The 17,406-nt window shown below is 49.8% G+C and overlaps 6 protein-coding genes across 6 annotated transcripts; 4 read left to right on the top strand and 2 right to left on the bottom strand.

The window, feature by feature from the left end:
• Positions 1 to 543: 543 nt before the first annotated feature.
• BDV59DRAFT_188521 (uncharacterized protein) lies at positions 544 to 1,646 on the top strand (the record flags this gene model as incomplete). Its single annotated transcript, XM_073691431.1, has 3 exons — positions 544 to 799; positions 851 to 1,217; positions 1,277 to 1,646. Coding segments are annotated over exons 1-3 (931 nt in total), but the record flags the coding sequence as incomplete, so codon positions are not given.
• A 1,043-nt stretch (positions 1,647 to 2,689) lies between these two features.
• Positions 2,690 to 3,937, top strand: BDV59DRAFT_196424 (CaiB/BaiF CoA transferase family protein; the record flags this gene model as incomplete). The annotated part of the gene is made up of 2 exons (XM_073692714.1): positions 2,690 to 2,731; positions 2,765 to 3,937. The coding sequence occupies 2 exons, from the start codon at positions 2,690 to 2,692 to the stop codon at positions 3,935 to 3,937; spliced, it is 1,215 nt and encodes a 404-aa protein (XP_073543253.1).
• Positions 3,938 to 4,942: 1,005 nt separating this feature from the next.
• On the bottom strand, positions 4,943 to 6,142 carry BDV59DRAFT_138746 (PaaI family thioesterase). Its single transcript, XM_073687120.1, has 10 exons — positions 6,045 to 6,142; positions 5,946 to 5,986; positions 5,881 to 5,893; positions 5,712 to 5,777; positions 5,620 to 5,662; positions 5,491 to 5,562; positions 5,397 to 5,443; positions 5,316 to 5,334; positions 5,178 to 5,256; positions 4,943 to 5,127 (listed from the first exon to the last, which is right to left on the bottom strand). Exons 1-10 carry the CDS (start codon positions 6,069 to 6,071, stop codon positions 5,061 to 5,063), a joined length of 474 nt encoding a protein of 157 aa, XP_073543252.1. The 5' UTR covers positions 6,072 to 6,142; the 3' UTR covers positions 4,943 to 5,060.
• A 2,360-nt stretch (positions 6,143 to 8,502) lies between these two features.
• Positions 8,503 to 10,128, top strand: BDV59DRAFT_206071 (HoxN/HupN/NixA family nickel/cobalt transporter; the record flags this gene model as incomplete). Its single annotated transcript, XM_073694740.1, has 7 exons — positions 8,503 to 8,712; positions 8,767 to 8,777; positions 8,823 to 8,895; positions 8,941 to 9,026; positions 9,070 to 9,348; positions 9,397 to 9,542; positions 9,596 to 10,128. 7 exons carry the CDS (start codon positions 8,503 to 8,505, stop codon positions 10,126 to 10,128), a joined length of 1,338 nt encoding a protein of 445 aa, XP_073543251.1.
• Positions 10,129 to 12,079: 1,951 nt separating this feature from the next.
• Positions 12,080 to 13,536, top strand: BDV59DRAFT_196421 (cytochrome P450; the record flags this gene model as incomplete). Its single annotated transcript, XM_073692713.1, has 2 exons — positions 12,080 to 12,191; positions 12,257 to 13,536. 2 exons carry the CDS (start codon positions 12,080 to 12,082, stop codon positions 13,534 to 13,536), a joined length of 1,392 nt encoding a protein of 463 aa, XP_073543250.1.
• A 968-nt stretch (positions 13,537 to 14,504) lies between these two features.
• BDV59DRAFT_211092 (MFS general substrate transporter) lies at positions 14,505 to 16,100 on the bottom strand (the record flags this gene model as incomplete). The annotated part of the gene is made up of 4 exons (XM_073695726.1): positions 14,505 to 15,101; positions 15,171 to 15,747; positions 15,798 to 15,881; positions 15,937 to 16,100. The coding sequence occupies 4 exons, from the start codon at positions 16,098 to 16,100 to the stop codon at positions 14,505 to 14,507; spliced, it is 1,422 nt and encodes a 473-aa protein (XP_073543249.1).
• Positions 16,101 to 17,406: the final 1,306 nt, after the last annotated feature.

Below are 17,406 nucleotides of genomic sequence, written 5' to 3'. Positions count from 1 at the left end.
TTGTGGAACTATGTAGCTCTGGGAAGCTCTAACGGAGAGTTATACTCCGTCTGCGGGGTATCTTTACAAGTAGTCCTTACGCCGTATCCCGACTGATTTTGAAATACTATAAGAAAGTTAATATTTACGGCGTACCGGGTGCTAACATGTTAGCCTACGTTCTTCATGCCATCGTTTCCAGCTATTGGAGCCTCTTCCTCCGTATAATGCATAGACACGATCTCCTCCATCATTAGACCAAGCAACTTTCACCGACTAGAAGCAACCCCGCAGCCTTAGTTTTCATTTTATTGCCTGCTTTGACACAACTATTTCTCTACGCTCACTAAAGTACGTTATACTAGCCCATCACCATCGGTTAACGTCATCTCTCACGCCTATTACTCCCTGCTCCCTACCGAATTCGATCGGGGTTATCTTGCTCGCATTAGATACGGCTCCCCACAGTGGGTTGGGCCGCGCGGGGTTTCGCATTATTAATCACAAGGTAGATGATAATTAATCCTGCCATAACGGAAATATTATTTAAAGCCAGGCGCCCTCCTCGGAGTTGAATTTAACGCATCAACGCCCACGATGAAGTCCAATCTGCTCATGTTCGGCGCCACCGGCGCAATCGGCCAATTTATCATCGACGCCATTGTCAACGCGAAGGATAACTTTGGCCGCATTGCCATATTCACCAGCGCTAATACTGTCGCAACAAAGTCGTCGCAGATCGACGGTTTGAAAAAGGCCGGCGTGGAAATCATTACTGGAGACATTGCCAATCAGGATGATATCAAGGCTGCCTATGCAGGTTCGTAGAGTATCGCTTCGCCCAAGGAATACAAAAGTATTAATAACACAGGCTTTGACACGGTAATTTCCGCCCTCGGACGCGATACCATCGCTGCCCAGATCCCCCTCATCCAGCTGGCTGCCGAGAGCCCACAGATCAAGCGCTTCATCCCCTCCGAGTATGGTACCGATATTGAATATAGTCCAGCTTCGCAGTACGAGAAGCCCCATCAGCAGAAGCTGAAGGTTCGCGCGGCACTGAGCGAGGTTCAGGGGAAGCTCGAGTACGCCTACGTGGTTACTGGCCCCTATGGGGATTTTCCGTTCTACGTCGGCCGCGGGCCTGAGCCCAAGGCTGGCAGCTTTGATGTCGCTGCCAAGCGGGCGGTACTGCTGGGTGACGGTAATGGACGGATTAGTCTAAGCAGTCGGCCAGAGTACGTACATTCTCTTTCACTGCTATTGTATGTGCGATCGACCATGCTAATATCAATAGTGTTGGAAAATTCGTCGTCCACACCCTGACTCACTGGGATGTGGCCCGTAATCGCGCCTTAAAAGTGAACTCCTTCACCACGACGCCCCGGGCGATACTGGCAGAGTTCGAAAAACAGACGGATAGCACCTGGTCCGTCGAATATACCCCTCTGGACGAGCTCCGGCAACTGGAGAAGGGTGCATGGGAGAATAATGACCCGAAGGCTACTCTCTACACCTTGCGGCGTATTTGGACCGAAGGTGGAACCCTGTATGACCGTCGGGACAACGAGGATATCGGGGCTGTTGATACAAGCAGCCTTGAGGACTTAGTCCAGGGATCGATTCAGGGGCAGTTAGCTTAGCCATAGAGTGGGAAATGAATGAACCAGTTGCATGGAAATCTATCGGCCAGTTAATTCCTATGATAAATCTGCAACTATGCTTTGAGGATGTATTATAACGTGCGGAAAGTCATGTCCCGCTTCGACTTCGCGACGGACGTTTATCTTCCGCTTTGTTTTCTCGCGGCTAATTGTGCTCTTACGATGCCCCGGGCCATAGATTAGCTTCATAGAGCTACGGAACTTGTGGAGGACGACGGTGATGAGGAGAATCAGGGTAGCACAATTAAGCGCGCAATGGGCGACACTACCCTCGACTTAGAGATGGGCCAGGTATAATGGTACCGATCAAAATCGTACGCTTAGCCAGCCATTCACCAAATTAATCCTCCGCTACAGCTACTGAGGCAGCGTATTCATATTCTATTAGAATCCAGCGCAGTCTCTGCGGTCTATAATTACAGAAGCAACGATCCAACTTAACCCGCTTAACAATGTATAGAAAGTGGTACTCCGATCCGCATGTTTCTCGGAACCGAGCTCTGCGTCTTCGCGAAATTATTGGAGGGTTATAGAGCTCGCTTTGTGGGCCGCGCCATGGAGGCCTTTCATTGAGGATGCCCACATAGATAGCTATATAACGGACCTCGACGTCTCTCGAGCTCGTGAAGGATTTATAACGAAAAGCTTGAGCAGAGACCTAGCTCGAATGCGTTGATAAGGAACGTTGAATTGACGCGACAACCGAATTTGAGTTTCTAGGCTTCAGCAATACGTTTCTCGATATCAGAATTCATCTTAACGGTGGATGTACGGCAGGCAAACGGCTTCAAATTTATCGTTTAGAAGAAAATTACCGTATTGGTGAAGCAGACCAACAACCGAAGTGGGGTGGGCTGCTGACATAAAGAGACGGCTACAGTTTGAAAGGCTTTTTGAGGCCCCCCACTGAATAGCCGTTATGATACGGAGTATACCCGCCGAGTTACCAAGTAACCGTGCGGCGCCGAGGTCCACCTACAACTATTATATACCCTAGTATTCTTGTCGTACTGCTTCTCATGGTGTTAACATACGCTGTACACATCATGTCGTTAACAAGGCCATTGGTGCGGGCAGCCCCGCAGCTGGTTTCTAATACTTACAGGTATTCTTCTACCCAGGCCTCCAAAACTGGACCCCTCACCGGCATCACGGTCGTCAGTCTCGAACAAGCTATAGCAGCACCTTTCTGCACCCGGCAATTGGCGGATTTGGGGGCACGAGTGATTAAGGTTGAACGTCCCGGTGTTGGAGACTTCGCCCGCAACTATGATTCGCGAGTCAATGGATTAGCATCTCATTTCGTCTGGACGAACCGTTCGAAGGAGAGCCTAGCGTTAGATGTGAAGAAGCCGCGAGATCACCAAATTCTGATGCGCCTTCTGAGCAAGGCCGACGTCCTTGTGCAGAACCTAGCCCCGGGAGCGAGCGCTCGACTAGGGTTGTCCCACGACGATCTCAAAGCGACGAACTCCTCACTCATTGTGTGTAACATCTCCGGTTATGGCCCTGATGGCCCCTATCGCGATAAGAAGGCATATGATCTTTTGATCCAGAGTGAAGCCGGTATGCTATCAGTGACGGGGACAGGGAAGGAACCCGCTAAAGTTGGCATCTCTATCGCCGATATATCTGCTGGGTGTTATGCGTATTCGAACATTCTGGCAGCCCTTATCCAACGAGATAAGGATCCTCAACGACGTGGCTGCAACATTGATGTCTCTATGCTCGAAAGTATGGTTGAGTGGATGGGATTTCCAATGTACTACACTTACGCCAACGCCCCCGGTCCAACTCCTGCCGGTGCCTCCCATGCAGCAATCTACCCATATGGTCCTTTCGAGACTGGCGATGGCTCCGTCATGCTCGGTATCCAAAACGAGAGAGAGTGGGCAAATTTTTGCGATAGGGTTCTGGAGAAACCTAATCTGGCAAACGATGCGCGGTTTGCCAGTAATTCTGTGCGCTCACAGAACCGCGCTGAGCTGAAGGCAATCATTTGCGGAGTGTTTTCCTCTCTCACGTCGGAGCAAGTCATTAGCCGTCTAGACGATGCTTCCATTGCAAACGCTAGTGTAAATAACATGCAGGGGGTTTGGGACCACCCTCAACTAAAAGCTCGCGGTCGTTGGACGGAGATCGAGACTCCAACAGGCAGAGTTCCCGCCCTCCTTCCACCAGGTATGACACAGGATGGATTAGGCAACTTTGCTGCTCGGATGGACTCTGTTCCTGATGTTGGAGAGCACAACTCTTCAATCCTTGCGGAGCTAGGTATAGATGAAGAGAAATAGAATGTAAAGATTGGTCTTATCTGGCAGAATATATAATTACAAGCGTAGAGTGGCAGTTGACGCACTTGCGAGGCCCCTAGTCGGTGGATGACCTCTAGAGACAGTCCCGGGTCGTGTGACTGTCCACGCAAGAGGCCGCACACGGTCTTGTTGGAACAGATGCTTCCTATGTGGCCGTATTGTTGACAGTTGAAACACGGGCAGATACGAGAGGACCGGCCGTACACGACCGTGGTCAGTGTGACAGCCAGTCAGATCGATCAGAAAGAGATATCATTGGTGCTATTTTGATGGCATTCTAAGCATGGGGAGAAAAGAGGAAGAAGGTGTGTGTGGGCGACTCCTACACGCGCAAGAGAAAACGTGCAAACAAGACAAACAGAGCTAACGCTACATCACGTAAAATGGCGGTATCCCGTCCTTGCAGTCACAGTTAGCATCGAGGACGGCCTCATCGGCGGCTGAAAGGCAAGGGTTAAGAATAACTGTCGTATTTCCAAAAATACAGAACATGGAGAGGGAAGAAGAGAAGATAGAGAGGATTCTCTGGGAGATCTCCTTCGTCTGGGAAACGTAACTATGTACAGAGACGGGTGTCTCAGAATGGAATGTGGTGGGAGTCGGCCTCCAGCGGAATACGGCAGGCGGAGTCACTGGACTCGAGGTCCCGTGAGCCAGGTTAGGTGATCATCCCGGGGATGGTCCCTGACACACGGTGGTGTGGGTCATCCATGTTAGACAGGTCTTGTTTGGATGGGACGAGGATATCCCAGGAACGTACGGGGCACTCTGTGAGCGCTTCCAAAGGAGGCTGCTAGATCGGGTGCTAACTACAGAGGCACACAGGGCTTTGGGATAACATATGGAAGCTGTGGAAGGATCAGTTTTGCGCTATTGAGGATTGTGAGTGGTTACTGCAGATACTTGGGAGATTGCTGGGCGTGCTGTTCTGGATACGGGGAGGCCGAGCTGGGTTAGATATCGGGCTACGCTTCGATGCTTTATGTCTGGATGCTGTAAAATCTATTCTCTAATAGGCATGGAAGGTACATGATTGATGATGGTCCCTTCTATTGAAAGTTGGTGTATGAATGATTCAGTGCCGGAAATTGATATCAGAAATTTATGGCTTGCGAGGGCTGAGTTCATCCGTAATGTTCTGGGGGTCTTTCCACGCCAGTGCAACAAACCTGTGGAGAATAGGTAAGCATGGTTTTTAGAAGGCAGAGGGTATGCATACTTGGTGTGGCTTCCTCGGGCGAACACTTCACCTTGGGGGTTGAGGAACTTGATATTGGTGTATGCGAGAGTTTTTCCAACTGCAATTGTTAGGTCTTTTGACCATCTGAATATAGATGGGCTGATAGGTAAGGCCTACATTTGTCACAGGTGACCTCCTATAGAGCGGTTAGCCTCATGCATCTAGGTGGTGGATAGCTAAGAAGATCTGTGTACGTACAGCAAGAATCTTGTCTCCTACTTTGCCTCCAGAGCTGAGATATGTGACTATAGCCGGTCAGTAGAGCTCTTGAACAATGAGGATACTAACACACCGTTAAGATCAGTGGAAACACCAGTAGCGAACAATCCGCGAGAAGCAACGGCGAGGGAGCCACCGAGGTCCACTTTAAGCGGCAGGAATGTTAGTGCAGGCTCAGACTCCGGTCAGCGTGAATGCATACCCATGCTAGCGATGGTACCTCCATGAAGGATGTTAAGACGGTTCTATTCTGGTTAGTGAATGGTGATTTAGAGAAGAAAGAGTAAGATATACTGTATGGTGCTTCTCAATGTCTAGTTCGAAATTAACCACTCCGGGCCTGGCAGCCGTTACTCGGAGCTAGTCATGTAGATATTAGTATAATCCATATTGGGTCCGGTGACCGTGCGTGATGGTTCTGCACAGTCTGAATTGGTGCATGTGAAACAATTTCAGAGCTTACATTGTCCAATAATCTGTAAAGCTAGTCAGACAATTTCTCGGTGCTTAGAGACTGACAGCACTTACCGAGGCTCCAACCCCGAAGTTGCCCGAAAGGACTCCCATACCTAGGATTGATGTTAGATAGAGAAGAGGATTATAAATTACGGCAGTCTGATAACGTACGGATCTGACAAAGCGCAAAGCAGGCATGTTGTCCAGGTTAGAAAGATGGTAAATTCGGAATGAAGAGAGTCGGAGAAGATAGACTAGTTAGTTCAAGTGAGATCTGTTGATGAGATTACGTCAGCGCCCGAGGATCGGAACGGATATATATATATATATTGACCCGATCTCGGAACGGAACAACTCACCTCCGGCACCCTATATAAAGGAGGTAAAAACATCTTCAGATAGATGACCATCTCAGCCAACTCAGAGATATATTTTCACTACATACTACGCTGTCCTTGTAGGATGTTTTGGTAAGGTCATCGGGGTTGCCCCGGACTGCGCTTGGTGGCCGCTGCGGTCACCGGACTCAACGTTATCCTCATCATACCAACTTCCTCTCCCTGACTTCATTCATCTACACCCACAACCCCCTTTAATCATGTTTCAGACGTGGCATTTTTCTTCATCTGCCGGCAACATGGCTGCTGCTCCTTCTTGTCCCTTTGAGTACCTGGAGGCCTTACCCGGAACCGTCTTCCAGAAGCTCCAGTAACTATCCACCGACCTCGACATCTTCCGGCGCATGTTGCTAGACCCAGGTATGTAAGGAGAAGAGGAGGTGTGTGTGAGCCACTCCCACACGCCTAAGTAAACAGAAACATGCAAACAAAACAACCCGGATACACATGACACACCTCCACCCCATGCCGTCACAGGCCCCACCGCAGTATTTCTGGCCTAGGCAAGCTGTACGCCTTGAACACATGAGGTACAGTATGTCAAACCGAGAAGCACCTGAAACACCCCTACAACGCACCTCTAGGTGTCTAGGCTCTTTTTGGTAGCTGAACGGCATCTTGAGCGGACACAGTACAACTCAGTTCTGCTTGTACCTCCTGTTATGTAGGAAAAAATCATCCAGTCAGGACTCGCTACCATATATCTCCAAACTAAGAAAACATAGGCAGTCAAGCGTTAAAAAGAGACGAAGGAAATCAAGACCTGGAAAGGTACGATGTAAGCTAAATGTGGGAACCACAGGGATAGATCAGTCTCTATCTCAAAAGTCACTGGGAGTTCTTCTATCTAATAAACTTAAATAGGTAGCTCGATCAAGGACAGGCCACCATCACCACCTGCTGCGGGGTCAGGTCCGGCGTTGCCGCCTCCGCCTGCGACTCGGATGCCACGACCACGCCGGCGGACACCGCGCAACAGATTTCCCGCCGCCGCGCACGAGGGTGCAACGGATCTAGCAGCACAAACGCCCCGCCAGCCTGCCTTCGTCACCCCCAACATCGCCACCATCGTCCACCGCGACTCCTCGAAGCATATTGGCACGAACATCTCCGGCCCGACCCCTAGCGCCGCCAGCGCCGACGATAGCCGGTTCAGCTCACCGTACCTGAAGTCGCCGTCCCACGTCGGCACCGTCCTGCTCCACTCTTGGAGCTGGTGGTGGTCCTCATGGTTCAGTTCACTGATTTCCTTTACTTTAGAGACTGATGTTTTGGATTAATCACGTGATGAAGTATATGCTCGTACTGCTGAACGACACGCTTGACTTGCTCTTTCTTTATCACTCGCCAGTCGAAGCTCACGTCTATCTTTAATCCATCTCTCTGCAATCGGCACTCCGGCATCAGTGCGCAAGGGTTAGAGATACTCAGGTCTTCGGTATCTTTACAGCAAATCCTTTGCGTAACTTAATCACACTCCAACTTGTCGTCGGTCTCGGTCGGTTGCATTACTAGGAGTGACTGGAAGAGGCTACTTCGTTTCCCGGGGAGGCTGATATTCCGTATGTGCTGAAGTCCTGTCTGTTCGAAAGGGATCATACCTCTCTGATGAAGAGGTAGATAATTGTTTTCGAAAAGAATCTAAACAAGGAGTTAAGATCTTGAGGTTGAATCCTACGGGGAACCACACGAACCGTATCCACTATTCTGACCAAGTTACATATGATAACTAAGGTCGCAACAATATTGAATGACTTTCTACTGGCTACTAAGACGATGCTCTTAAGGATGCGTGCACGTGAACCCTGAATCCTGATTGGTCGGGGAGGCGACACGGCGGAATCTCAACAAGTAATACGTAATAAGCTACCCGTGTATCGGAGCTCTCCGAGAGCAGGCCGAGCAGTGGGGACTCGGCCTCGTCGGCGATCAACTTCTGTAGCCTTCGGGACCTTGGGGACTATTATTTAAACGAGCTTCAGCAACAACTATTGTCGCCGGCCAAGCTTTACATCAGTGACCCGAGAGTCTCCACCGTTCGATTGGCGTTAATAAACCGGATTAGTATTGTTATCGCCGTTATCGCGCGTTATCGGATTCCCCGCCGTCTCCGCGAAAAAATATTCATCGATCCTTCTACTACTCTATCCTGGCAGTATTACCCGGTGATACTATAGATATATAGGGCATATACAGCTTACCAGATAGGTCTGCCTGTAAGTCTTACCATCATGAGGTCATCCGTGACGGTGGGAGAGACGCCCGTCGAGCAGGATGTCGCACCCAAGCCCAAGTGGTCGCCCGAACGCCTCATCCGCCATGCCCAGCGCTCCCATAGTCGAATGCCTGGCATACGGAAGATTCCTCTGCGGGCGATCGCTGTCATTTTGTTTGTGGCGCTGGTCAATGTGGCCGTGTGGATTGCCGCCGCCATCGTCCTAGTAAGTGTCCTGTGCAATCGGCCGGAGCATCCATATCAACTAACCGATGTATAGCATTATTTCCCGTATGTATCTATTCTCCTGTGCAGGTAACTAAGCTGATTATGCAGCTCGCTGGTCTCAAACGCTGTCCTGTCCTACACCCTCGGTCTCCGTCATGCATTCGACGCAGACCACATTTCGGTACGGCCCATCGATCTTCATATATCTCGTCTCTAACATGTATAGGCCATCGACCTCATGACCCGACGACTCCTTGCCACCGGTCAAAAACCTGTCACCGTGGGAACCTTCTTCTCCCTCGGCCACTCCACGTGAGTCGCCCGACCCATCCAACGTGCGCATCTAACTGCCCAGGATCGTGATCATCACGTCTATAGTCGTGGCTGCCACCGCAGCCGCTGTATCCTCCCGTTTCGACAGCTTTAGCACCGTCGGCGGGATCATCGGCACCTCCGTCAGTGCGGCCTTCCTTATCCTGCTCGGCATTATGAACGCCTACATCCTGTATAAGCTATACAAGCAGATGCAGAAGGTGCTGGATCTCCCCGAGGGCCAGGAAGAAGAAGCCTGGAAGATCGAAGGTGGAGGCATCTTGTTCTCCGTGCTAAAGCGCATGTTCAAGTTAATTGATCGGTAGGTCTCCCCAAACCACGCAAGGCCCATATACTGACCACTCTCCAGTCCGTGGAAAATGTACCCGCTTGGTATCCTCTTCGGCCTCGGATTCGATACCTCCTCCGAGATCGCCTTGCTAGGCATCTCCTCTATTGAAGCCGCCCGCGGCACCGACTTCTGGGTGATACTCATCTTCCCCATCCTCTTCACCGGTGCGTCCATCCAAATCCCCACAATCACCCCATCTAACGGTATCCACATCCAGCCGGCATGTGCCTCCTAGACACCACAGACGGCGCCCTGATGCTGTCGCTCTACATCCAGCCCGCAACCAACTTCCTCCCGCCTAAGACCGACAGCGAAGCCGTCCCCGAGACCCCGCTGATCAGCGACGACCGCGACCACGAGACACAGCCTCCCAAGAACCACCGCGATCCCATCGCCTTCCTGTACTACTCGATCGTGCTGACCTGTCTGACTGTCATTGTCGCCATCGTGATCGGTATTATCCAGGTACTGACCCTGGTGCTGAACGTCGCCCATCCGACGGGGAGATTCTGGGACGGCGTCGAGACCGCCGGCGATTACTATGATGCTATCGGTGGGGGTATCTGTGGTTGTTTTGTTATTTTTGGAGGTCTGAGTGTGTTTATGTATAAGCCTTGGCGTCGATGGGTTGCGCGGAGACATGGGAAGTATGTTGCTGAAGAAGACGGCGATCCGGCGATGAGACCGGACACGCCGATGCTGGGGGAAGAGACTGCGAACTATGGGAGTGTTCGAGATGAGCGGACCTGAATTGGGTGTTCTATAAGAGAAGTCAAGCATCTACAGTAGAGTAGTAGTAGTAGTAGTAGTAGTAGTAGTAATAGTATTAGAATTCATATATCCGACAGAGCTGGCAAAGCGGCTGCTATGCGGATGTGCTCTACCACTCCCGTGACGCTAAATATACATATACAGAAAAGATATATCAACAACAGCTGGCGGCCAGGACCCCCAGATCTCATAGACACACGCCTAATCGCCGCAAGCACCCTATACGTCGAAAAATATCCGCCACCATGCGGATGATATCGAAAAGCTCACCGAAAAGCGTCCCCTTCTGCTGCCTCCGCCAACACCTCCCCCTTTCTGCATATATCTCACCTTTCGCAAGGGCCTTCCTAGCGTCTGCCCCGTTCTACTTGTCTGTTCCAACCACGTGGGTTGCCTGCCCCTGCCTGGCCGTGCGCCGCGCTGTGTCTCGCCACGGATGTGGTTGCGTGTCTCGATGTCAGATTCTTCGCCGGCGAGACCGTGGCTTGCCGATAGTCCGATTCCGCTTACCCATAGTATTCACCCGTATTCATCTAGGGTGTTGGTTCTGCTTCGGTTATCGCGACCGCCCGGAACTGCTGCAGGAGGCCCGTTTGCAGTACGAAGCGCGCAGTGAGCCACACTACCTTCGGCTCAGAGACCAAGAAGGCACAGACATACCGTTCAGGATCGTGCAGCAGGCCCTTTGCCCCGTCGATGGCTCTTCACGGCCCACACCGGAGCGCGTTAAATTGCTCACACTCTAATAGGATATGACGCAGTGTCTGCGGTCCCCAACAGCAGAAACACCGATTCGATCCAGTCCGCTTAATCTTAAAGAGGGAGCGGTTGTGCCCAGTCCGCATAGTCCCATCTGAATCAGAACAGAGCTCTGCGGATTTGTGAGATTATAGTAAGGCCGTAAAGTTCGTTTCGTCGGTTCTGTGATAAGCGGCTTCGTGGCCGCGTGGTGTAGGCTCTCCTAATACTCCACTACACCAGGTAATCCTCCATGATTCTCCGGTAGACCGCCGCGTTGATCGCAAATGACATGAATAATCGCAGGTCCTTGCCTGCTGCGTGTCCTGGCTGCTCCCGTGATTGCGGAACGCGGCCTGCTTGGCTAACTGGTCCGCTGCCTCGTTGGACGTTTTCGGTACCCGAAGGCTGAGTTTGAGTTGCTCACCGAAATCTCGCATCTTGGATATTGCTAGGGGACCTTGTTACAGCAACGGGGAACAGCTATTGCAAGAGGCAACGCTATTCTCGTTTCCAGGAATATAAAGCTCCATTCAAACGCTAACGGAAAGTAAGCATACATATCCTGCGCGCTCTCGGGCTTCTATGATTATGGAAAACATCCTGTTATATCGGTACCCCAGTCTCCGTTGTTCTTAAAGTTTCATCGCAGCAATGACCACAGAGTAACAAAAGAAGAACAAGGAGAGATTAACAAGATTCGTAAATTTTTGGTTGATCGAAGATGGCTGTATGTAACTATGGTTGATCAGAGAAGTAACTTGTTGAGATAGAAGGTATCAGGAAAATAGAGGAAAATATAAACCTTATTGTCCATAAGAACCAGAGGAGAAAGATATCATCTTAGCATCTCGCACTTCACGGGTTTTTATGCCGGAAGCTTCCTGGAAACAACTTACGTAACTACAACAATTCCTGCACTGACTGCCAAGTCAATCTGCTCATAGTTAAGCCTGATAGTTGCGTAAATTATCTGAATTTAGCTCAAACCAATATCTGCACTTCCAGAAGTCCCAGTTCTAATATCAATGTCGACTAAGCGGGAGATTAACTACATCGGAAGTACCGAAGGTAGATGCTATTTAACAATTTCGAAACTGTCTCAGCTTCTTAAATATTTGGGCTTCTTGTCGTTCCATATCGTTGTCTCTCCTGCTCTGTTTCCCGCTTCAATTAGTCAAGTTGAGATACTATGACCCCCATCCCTCAGCCGAAGGGCTACCCCATTGTGGGCAATCTCTTTGAGATTGACACCGAGAACCCCTGGGGTTCGTTCAATAGACTTGCACTAGAACATGAATATTGTGAATCTCTCCCTTTTCTGAACTTGGCCGCTTGGTAATAGCTAACCAACGTGCGGCTTGAACAGGGCCTATCTTCAAGGTTAAGCTTCTTGATAAAGAGCTTGTTTTTATTACCGGTGCGGCCCTCGTCGAAGAGGTTTGCGATGAAGCCCGATTTCGGAAGTTCATATCAACTCCGATTGCTGAATACCGCCATGCCGTCCACTGTGGGTTGTTCACGGCCTACGAGGAGGAGATGGATGACCGTGGAATTGCTTACCGCATTATGAAGCCACTAGTCTCCATGCAAGCGGTCACTGAGGTCTACTCAGATATGCAAAAAACAATATCCTATCTTATTAAGAAATGGATCGCAGGGTCTGGGACAGTTGACGTTACTAACGACCTGGATCGTCTTAATCACGCGACCGCTATGCTCTGTTTCTTTAATCAAGATATAGACTGTGTAAATGGGCCTGAACCGCCTGTTATACATTCTCTCGAAGCATCCACTCACGAGGCGACCCGTCGAGCCTCCCGGCCAAAGCTGTTGACCACGCTGTTCCACCAGAAAACATACGACGATTATATTAAGACTATGCGCGACTACTCGGCAGCGATCATTGCGCGCAGAAAAGCCTACCCAACTGATAAAACTGATATGTTAAATGCCTTGATGAACGGGAAGGATCCACAATCTGGAAACAGTCTAAACGAGAGCCAAATCCAGGATGAAATCATTGAATGCTTTATCGGTACCACAACAGCGCCCAACCTAATTTCCTTTGCTCTATATTACCTAGTAAAGAACCCGGATGCACTTCGGCGGGCGCGTCAAGAGATCGATTCGGTAGTTAAGTCGTCAGAGAGTGTTGGACAAGAGCATCTTGCACACTTTCCGTACTGCAAAGCCATTATTGACGAGTCATTCAGACTGTCAGGAACAGCCCCGGGCTTTAATCTGGAACCGCGACCCGAAGATAAGGGCCCGGTGCTACTTGCAGGCGAATATGAAATCCCGCGAAACCAAGCACTGATTGTGCTTCTAGCCGCAGTGGGACGGGATCCTGCAGTGTTCCAAGATCCGGAAGTTTTTAGGCCCGAGCGCATGTTAGGAGATAGACTCGACCAGCTCCCTGCCGGCATAAAGAAGTGGTTTGGAAACGGTAGACGTGAGTGTATAGGAAAACACTACGCATATAGGTGGGTCCTAATGACGCTGGTGAACATCCTAAAAGACGTGGAGTTCGAGTTGGAAGATTCGAGCTACGTGATGAGCAATGACGGAATCAACTTTAACGGAGCGTTCAGTGTGAAACCGCAGGAATTCTTCCTTGTGACAGGACCGAGGCATCAAAGCGGTTAGCACCACTTATATAACTATCCGCGTGGAGGCCGCACGCGATTTTGTTGGGACAGATACTGTCAGACGTGTGATGGCTCTGAAGGAACTTTCCATGATGGAGCCTGTCTTTGGCGTTTGTCGATGGAGATTGCCGTTGGAACTTGCCATTGATCAGGATGAGTCAGCCAGAGCTCTATAGTTAGTTAACTATTGAGAAGTGCCGCTGATTTCATTGCCTGCGTATTTCGGATTTAGATCTGCCTAAGAGGGTCCAGGACCAATCTTTGCTGAATTTGGTTACCGACATATAACTATCTTGCGTTTCTATATACTAGGGCTGTTACCCGCGGCGGCATTTGTTTACTTTTAGCTGTGCCGAGCGCCTCTCACACGGCTTACACTGACTAGGTGTGGGAGGCAATCGACACATTTTGAGTAACGTCTAGACATATGCAGCATCCTCGGCATATCTCAGCCGGCTATTTCACCTAAACTTGAAGTTCTTAGCTGCGGTCTTTCAGCTCTCCGCTATTATCCTACAAATAACTAGCTGGATCAGACGGTGTGGGAAAGTTTCCTCCCTATAAAACCATCAATGCATATTACTTGCGTAATCCAACTTCCACATACAAGGCCTTCCTAATGAGGCCATTTATTTTTCGAATAACGGAATTTCTCAAAAGGAAGTTTTGCCTTAGGTCATGCCGCATTCTTCATGCAGTTCGTTCACAATATGTATCTTGTTCATCGTGATCTCTGTTCTAATCATAGTGTCATCTTGGCCGATCAATGGGTGCCAGAGACTAAACAGATTATCTATCACCGTCCGAACCTTACCGGTGGTCATCCACTCAACGGTCTGCTCGTGTCGCGTAGACTATCATTTACAGAATATGCAGGCATCACCGCAACCGAACTATAATATGCGACGTATCTTTTATCAGGTAGAACATATAGCCGATTGAGCTCTAAAACACTGGGCCACAAGTTTATACGGGATGCAGCACAGGCGCAACTCCACTACCTTGACATCTCTCCAGCAAATTTCGATTGTCCCGGCGCAGCACCCATCGCATTGTCAGCGCACTAAGAACACACGCAACTGCAAACACAACCAACAGAACCATCCCGGAGCGATACCTTGGTGCGTCCTCGTTGCGAAAGAAATAAGCACTCCATATGTAGCTTAACGCGGTAATCACCTCAAGGATTGCTGCTGCACAGGAGCGTTTCTCGGGTGTCTGACTGACCGCGGTAGCGACCCACGCCCGTGGAAGGGAAAAGGCAGAGTTGCACCCAGCGATGTACAGGAACGAGGCGAAATATCGCACTCCCGAGCGCGACGTGCACATCTCAACCACAATCCCTATGATCATCACCACCATCGAACCTGCAATGGGCGCACTGCGGTCGCGGAACTTGTCACTTAACCAAGCGACTACGAGTGTGCCAGCTGCGGCAACTATGTAGGGAGGAACAGTGCAGAGAAGCGTAATGACGGTACCTCCAATGTGCATGCCTTCGACCATCTCTGGATAGAAGCTAGTATAACCTGCGGTTGAGCCCTGGGTGCAGGCAACTAAAGCCTGATTGTTTTCGTTAGTTTCGGTGAGAGCTCAGAATGTGAGCTCAGAAAAGCAGTATAATATACTCACTAATATCCACACTCTGTAGTCCAGTAGAGCAAGTCGGAGACCAAACCATACCGATCGATTAGTTTTTTGATTGGAGACTTGATCGCGGCGCATGCGTTCAACAGCCCACTGTCGCTCAGAGTCATTGAGGAGCCACTTCACCGACCCTGAAGAAGCATTCGGTGTGTCAGGCAGCAAAGCGAATGCAATGGTTGCGGCTGCCAAACTCAGGAGTCCCTCGATTATGAATAGCCAGCGCCAGCCGCCCATACCTTGATAGCCTTCAAGCCTGGAAAAGACCCCGGCTGCAATCAGGCCGGCAAACGAACCCGACAGTATATATCCTAAGTACATGATGGCATAGCGCAACGCCATCTCACGCTTCGTATACCAGCAGGATAGGAGCCATAGTGCTCCAGGAGTGAAGGGTGCCTCAAACAAGCCCAGGAGGAATCGCATCGCAGCCGCCTGGGAGAACGTCTGCGAAGCGGCCATTGCTGTAGCTACCACCGACCACAAAGCGGCAAAGGATGGGAGATACAGGGACGGTCTGACACGAGTCAACAGCATGTTGCTGGGGATCATCATTGGGATGTACCTGGGAAGGTAAGTGGCAGACAATACACACGGTCATCGATAAGAGCTTACCCGACTGACGCCATTGAAACAATTGTATTAAACTGTGTGCCATGTAGGTCTAAGTCAATCTCCAGCGTACTTAATTTTGCCTGGCTAATATGCGACTCAGTTGTGACAGCTTGAGAGGAAGCGGGCATGTTAAACTCACGAGATGTTGCCTTTATCCAAGTTTTTCAGTGTATGTACCAGCCACAAAATAGGCAGCAGGGTAAGGTCCAATTTTCGAACGAGCTGTCGGTTAAGATTATTAGTAGCTTCCTCGTCAGAAAAGAGGTCTATCCTCTGAGCAGGCGAACACTCCTCATGCTGCATAACAACATTATTTCTGAAACTAGTTTTGTTGAGCGCATCCATTCCACCTTTTCCCCGGAAGCGGAAAAGGAAAATAGGAAAAATATAACAGGAGAACACGATCTAGCACACAGAGGGATAGATGGAGAGATTGACGGAGACATTGAAGGGACTTTTAAGAATTGCGATCTCTGTCCCAGCTTAAAAGCAGGCGGGGGTGCAGGTCATTTACAGAAAGGTTGAGCCTTCACCCCACACGCAACTGTATCCACTCATGCAGGAGGAAACAGGCTTCCAGTAAAAAGGAATGTAAAGTTGATGATTTCGCCCACCAAAGTCGCACGACTAGTGTCCCCCGCTAATCTCTTTACGGTATCTCCACGGAGTAGGCTGATCCCGCGATAGACCTGGAGGGGTCTGAGCTCAGAATTTACAGCAATACTGGATCTAGTCTTTCATGGTCCTTTGTGTAAGCAGATTCGCGTCCTCGTAAATCAGTGACCTCGCTCACTCTTCACGCAAAGGCGTGGTAGTCGTAAGAGTGGTGATAGTGATTATCATGGTAGGATCCGTACATCCCCATGACATATACCTCTATCCTTACGAATTGTATGCAGCTAATTTTGCCGCAGTTAGGAGTATACCCCACGAATGAATTTTAGCTTTATTCATTGCCTAGAGACTAGGCGTGTATTTTTCTGATATGAGAAGCATAGACAGTTACGTCGCTCGCTAAATGCGGAAGCACAAGCTCATAAAGAAGCGGAACGACCTCGACTGACCCTAACGTTTCCGATGTACTCGCATACCTGTCTCCCGCATAGGAGAGTGGGGTCCGATTGTCCGCGCAGGGAATTTTGTTCCCCCCGCCCGATCCTTTTCTGTCGGCTGAGCCTTTGTCTTAGGAAGCCCAAACTGGCTTTAGGGATCTTGTGGGTTCCGGAGAACGCCCTATAGAGACTTACTGGCTGCATTCGTTAACTAACATCATGAATAAGAGAAAATACCTTGAGAATATTTAAACTCGCAAAGGGCTCCCCTTTTTGGCAATCTCGGTCAGTCACTCTTAAAATTCTTTCATTAGTCGGAAACCGTCGAAAGAGCAAGAAAATTCTTATAGAATACCTTGGAAAATTACTTGCGGTTTCAATGTAACTCACCTGGTCGACGCTTCTGGTACCGGATTGGGGCCTTGTTTTGGACGAGCCCTGTCTATTTGTTGCTCTATTTAAGTGTAATCCGAGTTGATGCGGTGAATCTTCATTTTGTTGGCTTTGCTTATGATCACAGGTTCCAAAGATTGTGACACGAGAGTGATACTGCTAGA

The sequence above is a fragment of the Aspergillus ambiguus genome (assembly GCF_047715705.1).
Source record: "Aspergillus ambiguus strain CBS 117.58 unplaced genomic scaffold BDV59scaffold_55, whole genome shotgun sequence".
Lineage (NCBI taxonomy): Eukaryota > Fungi > Ascomycota > Eurotiomycetes > Eurotiales > Aspergillaceae > Aspergillus > Aspergillus ambiguus.
The sequence above is the reverse complement of the archived record's forward strand: the minus strand, read 5'-3'. Positions and strand labels throughout refer to the sequence as shown.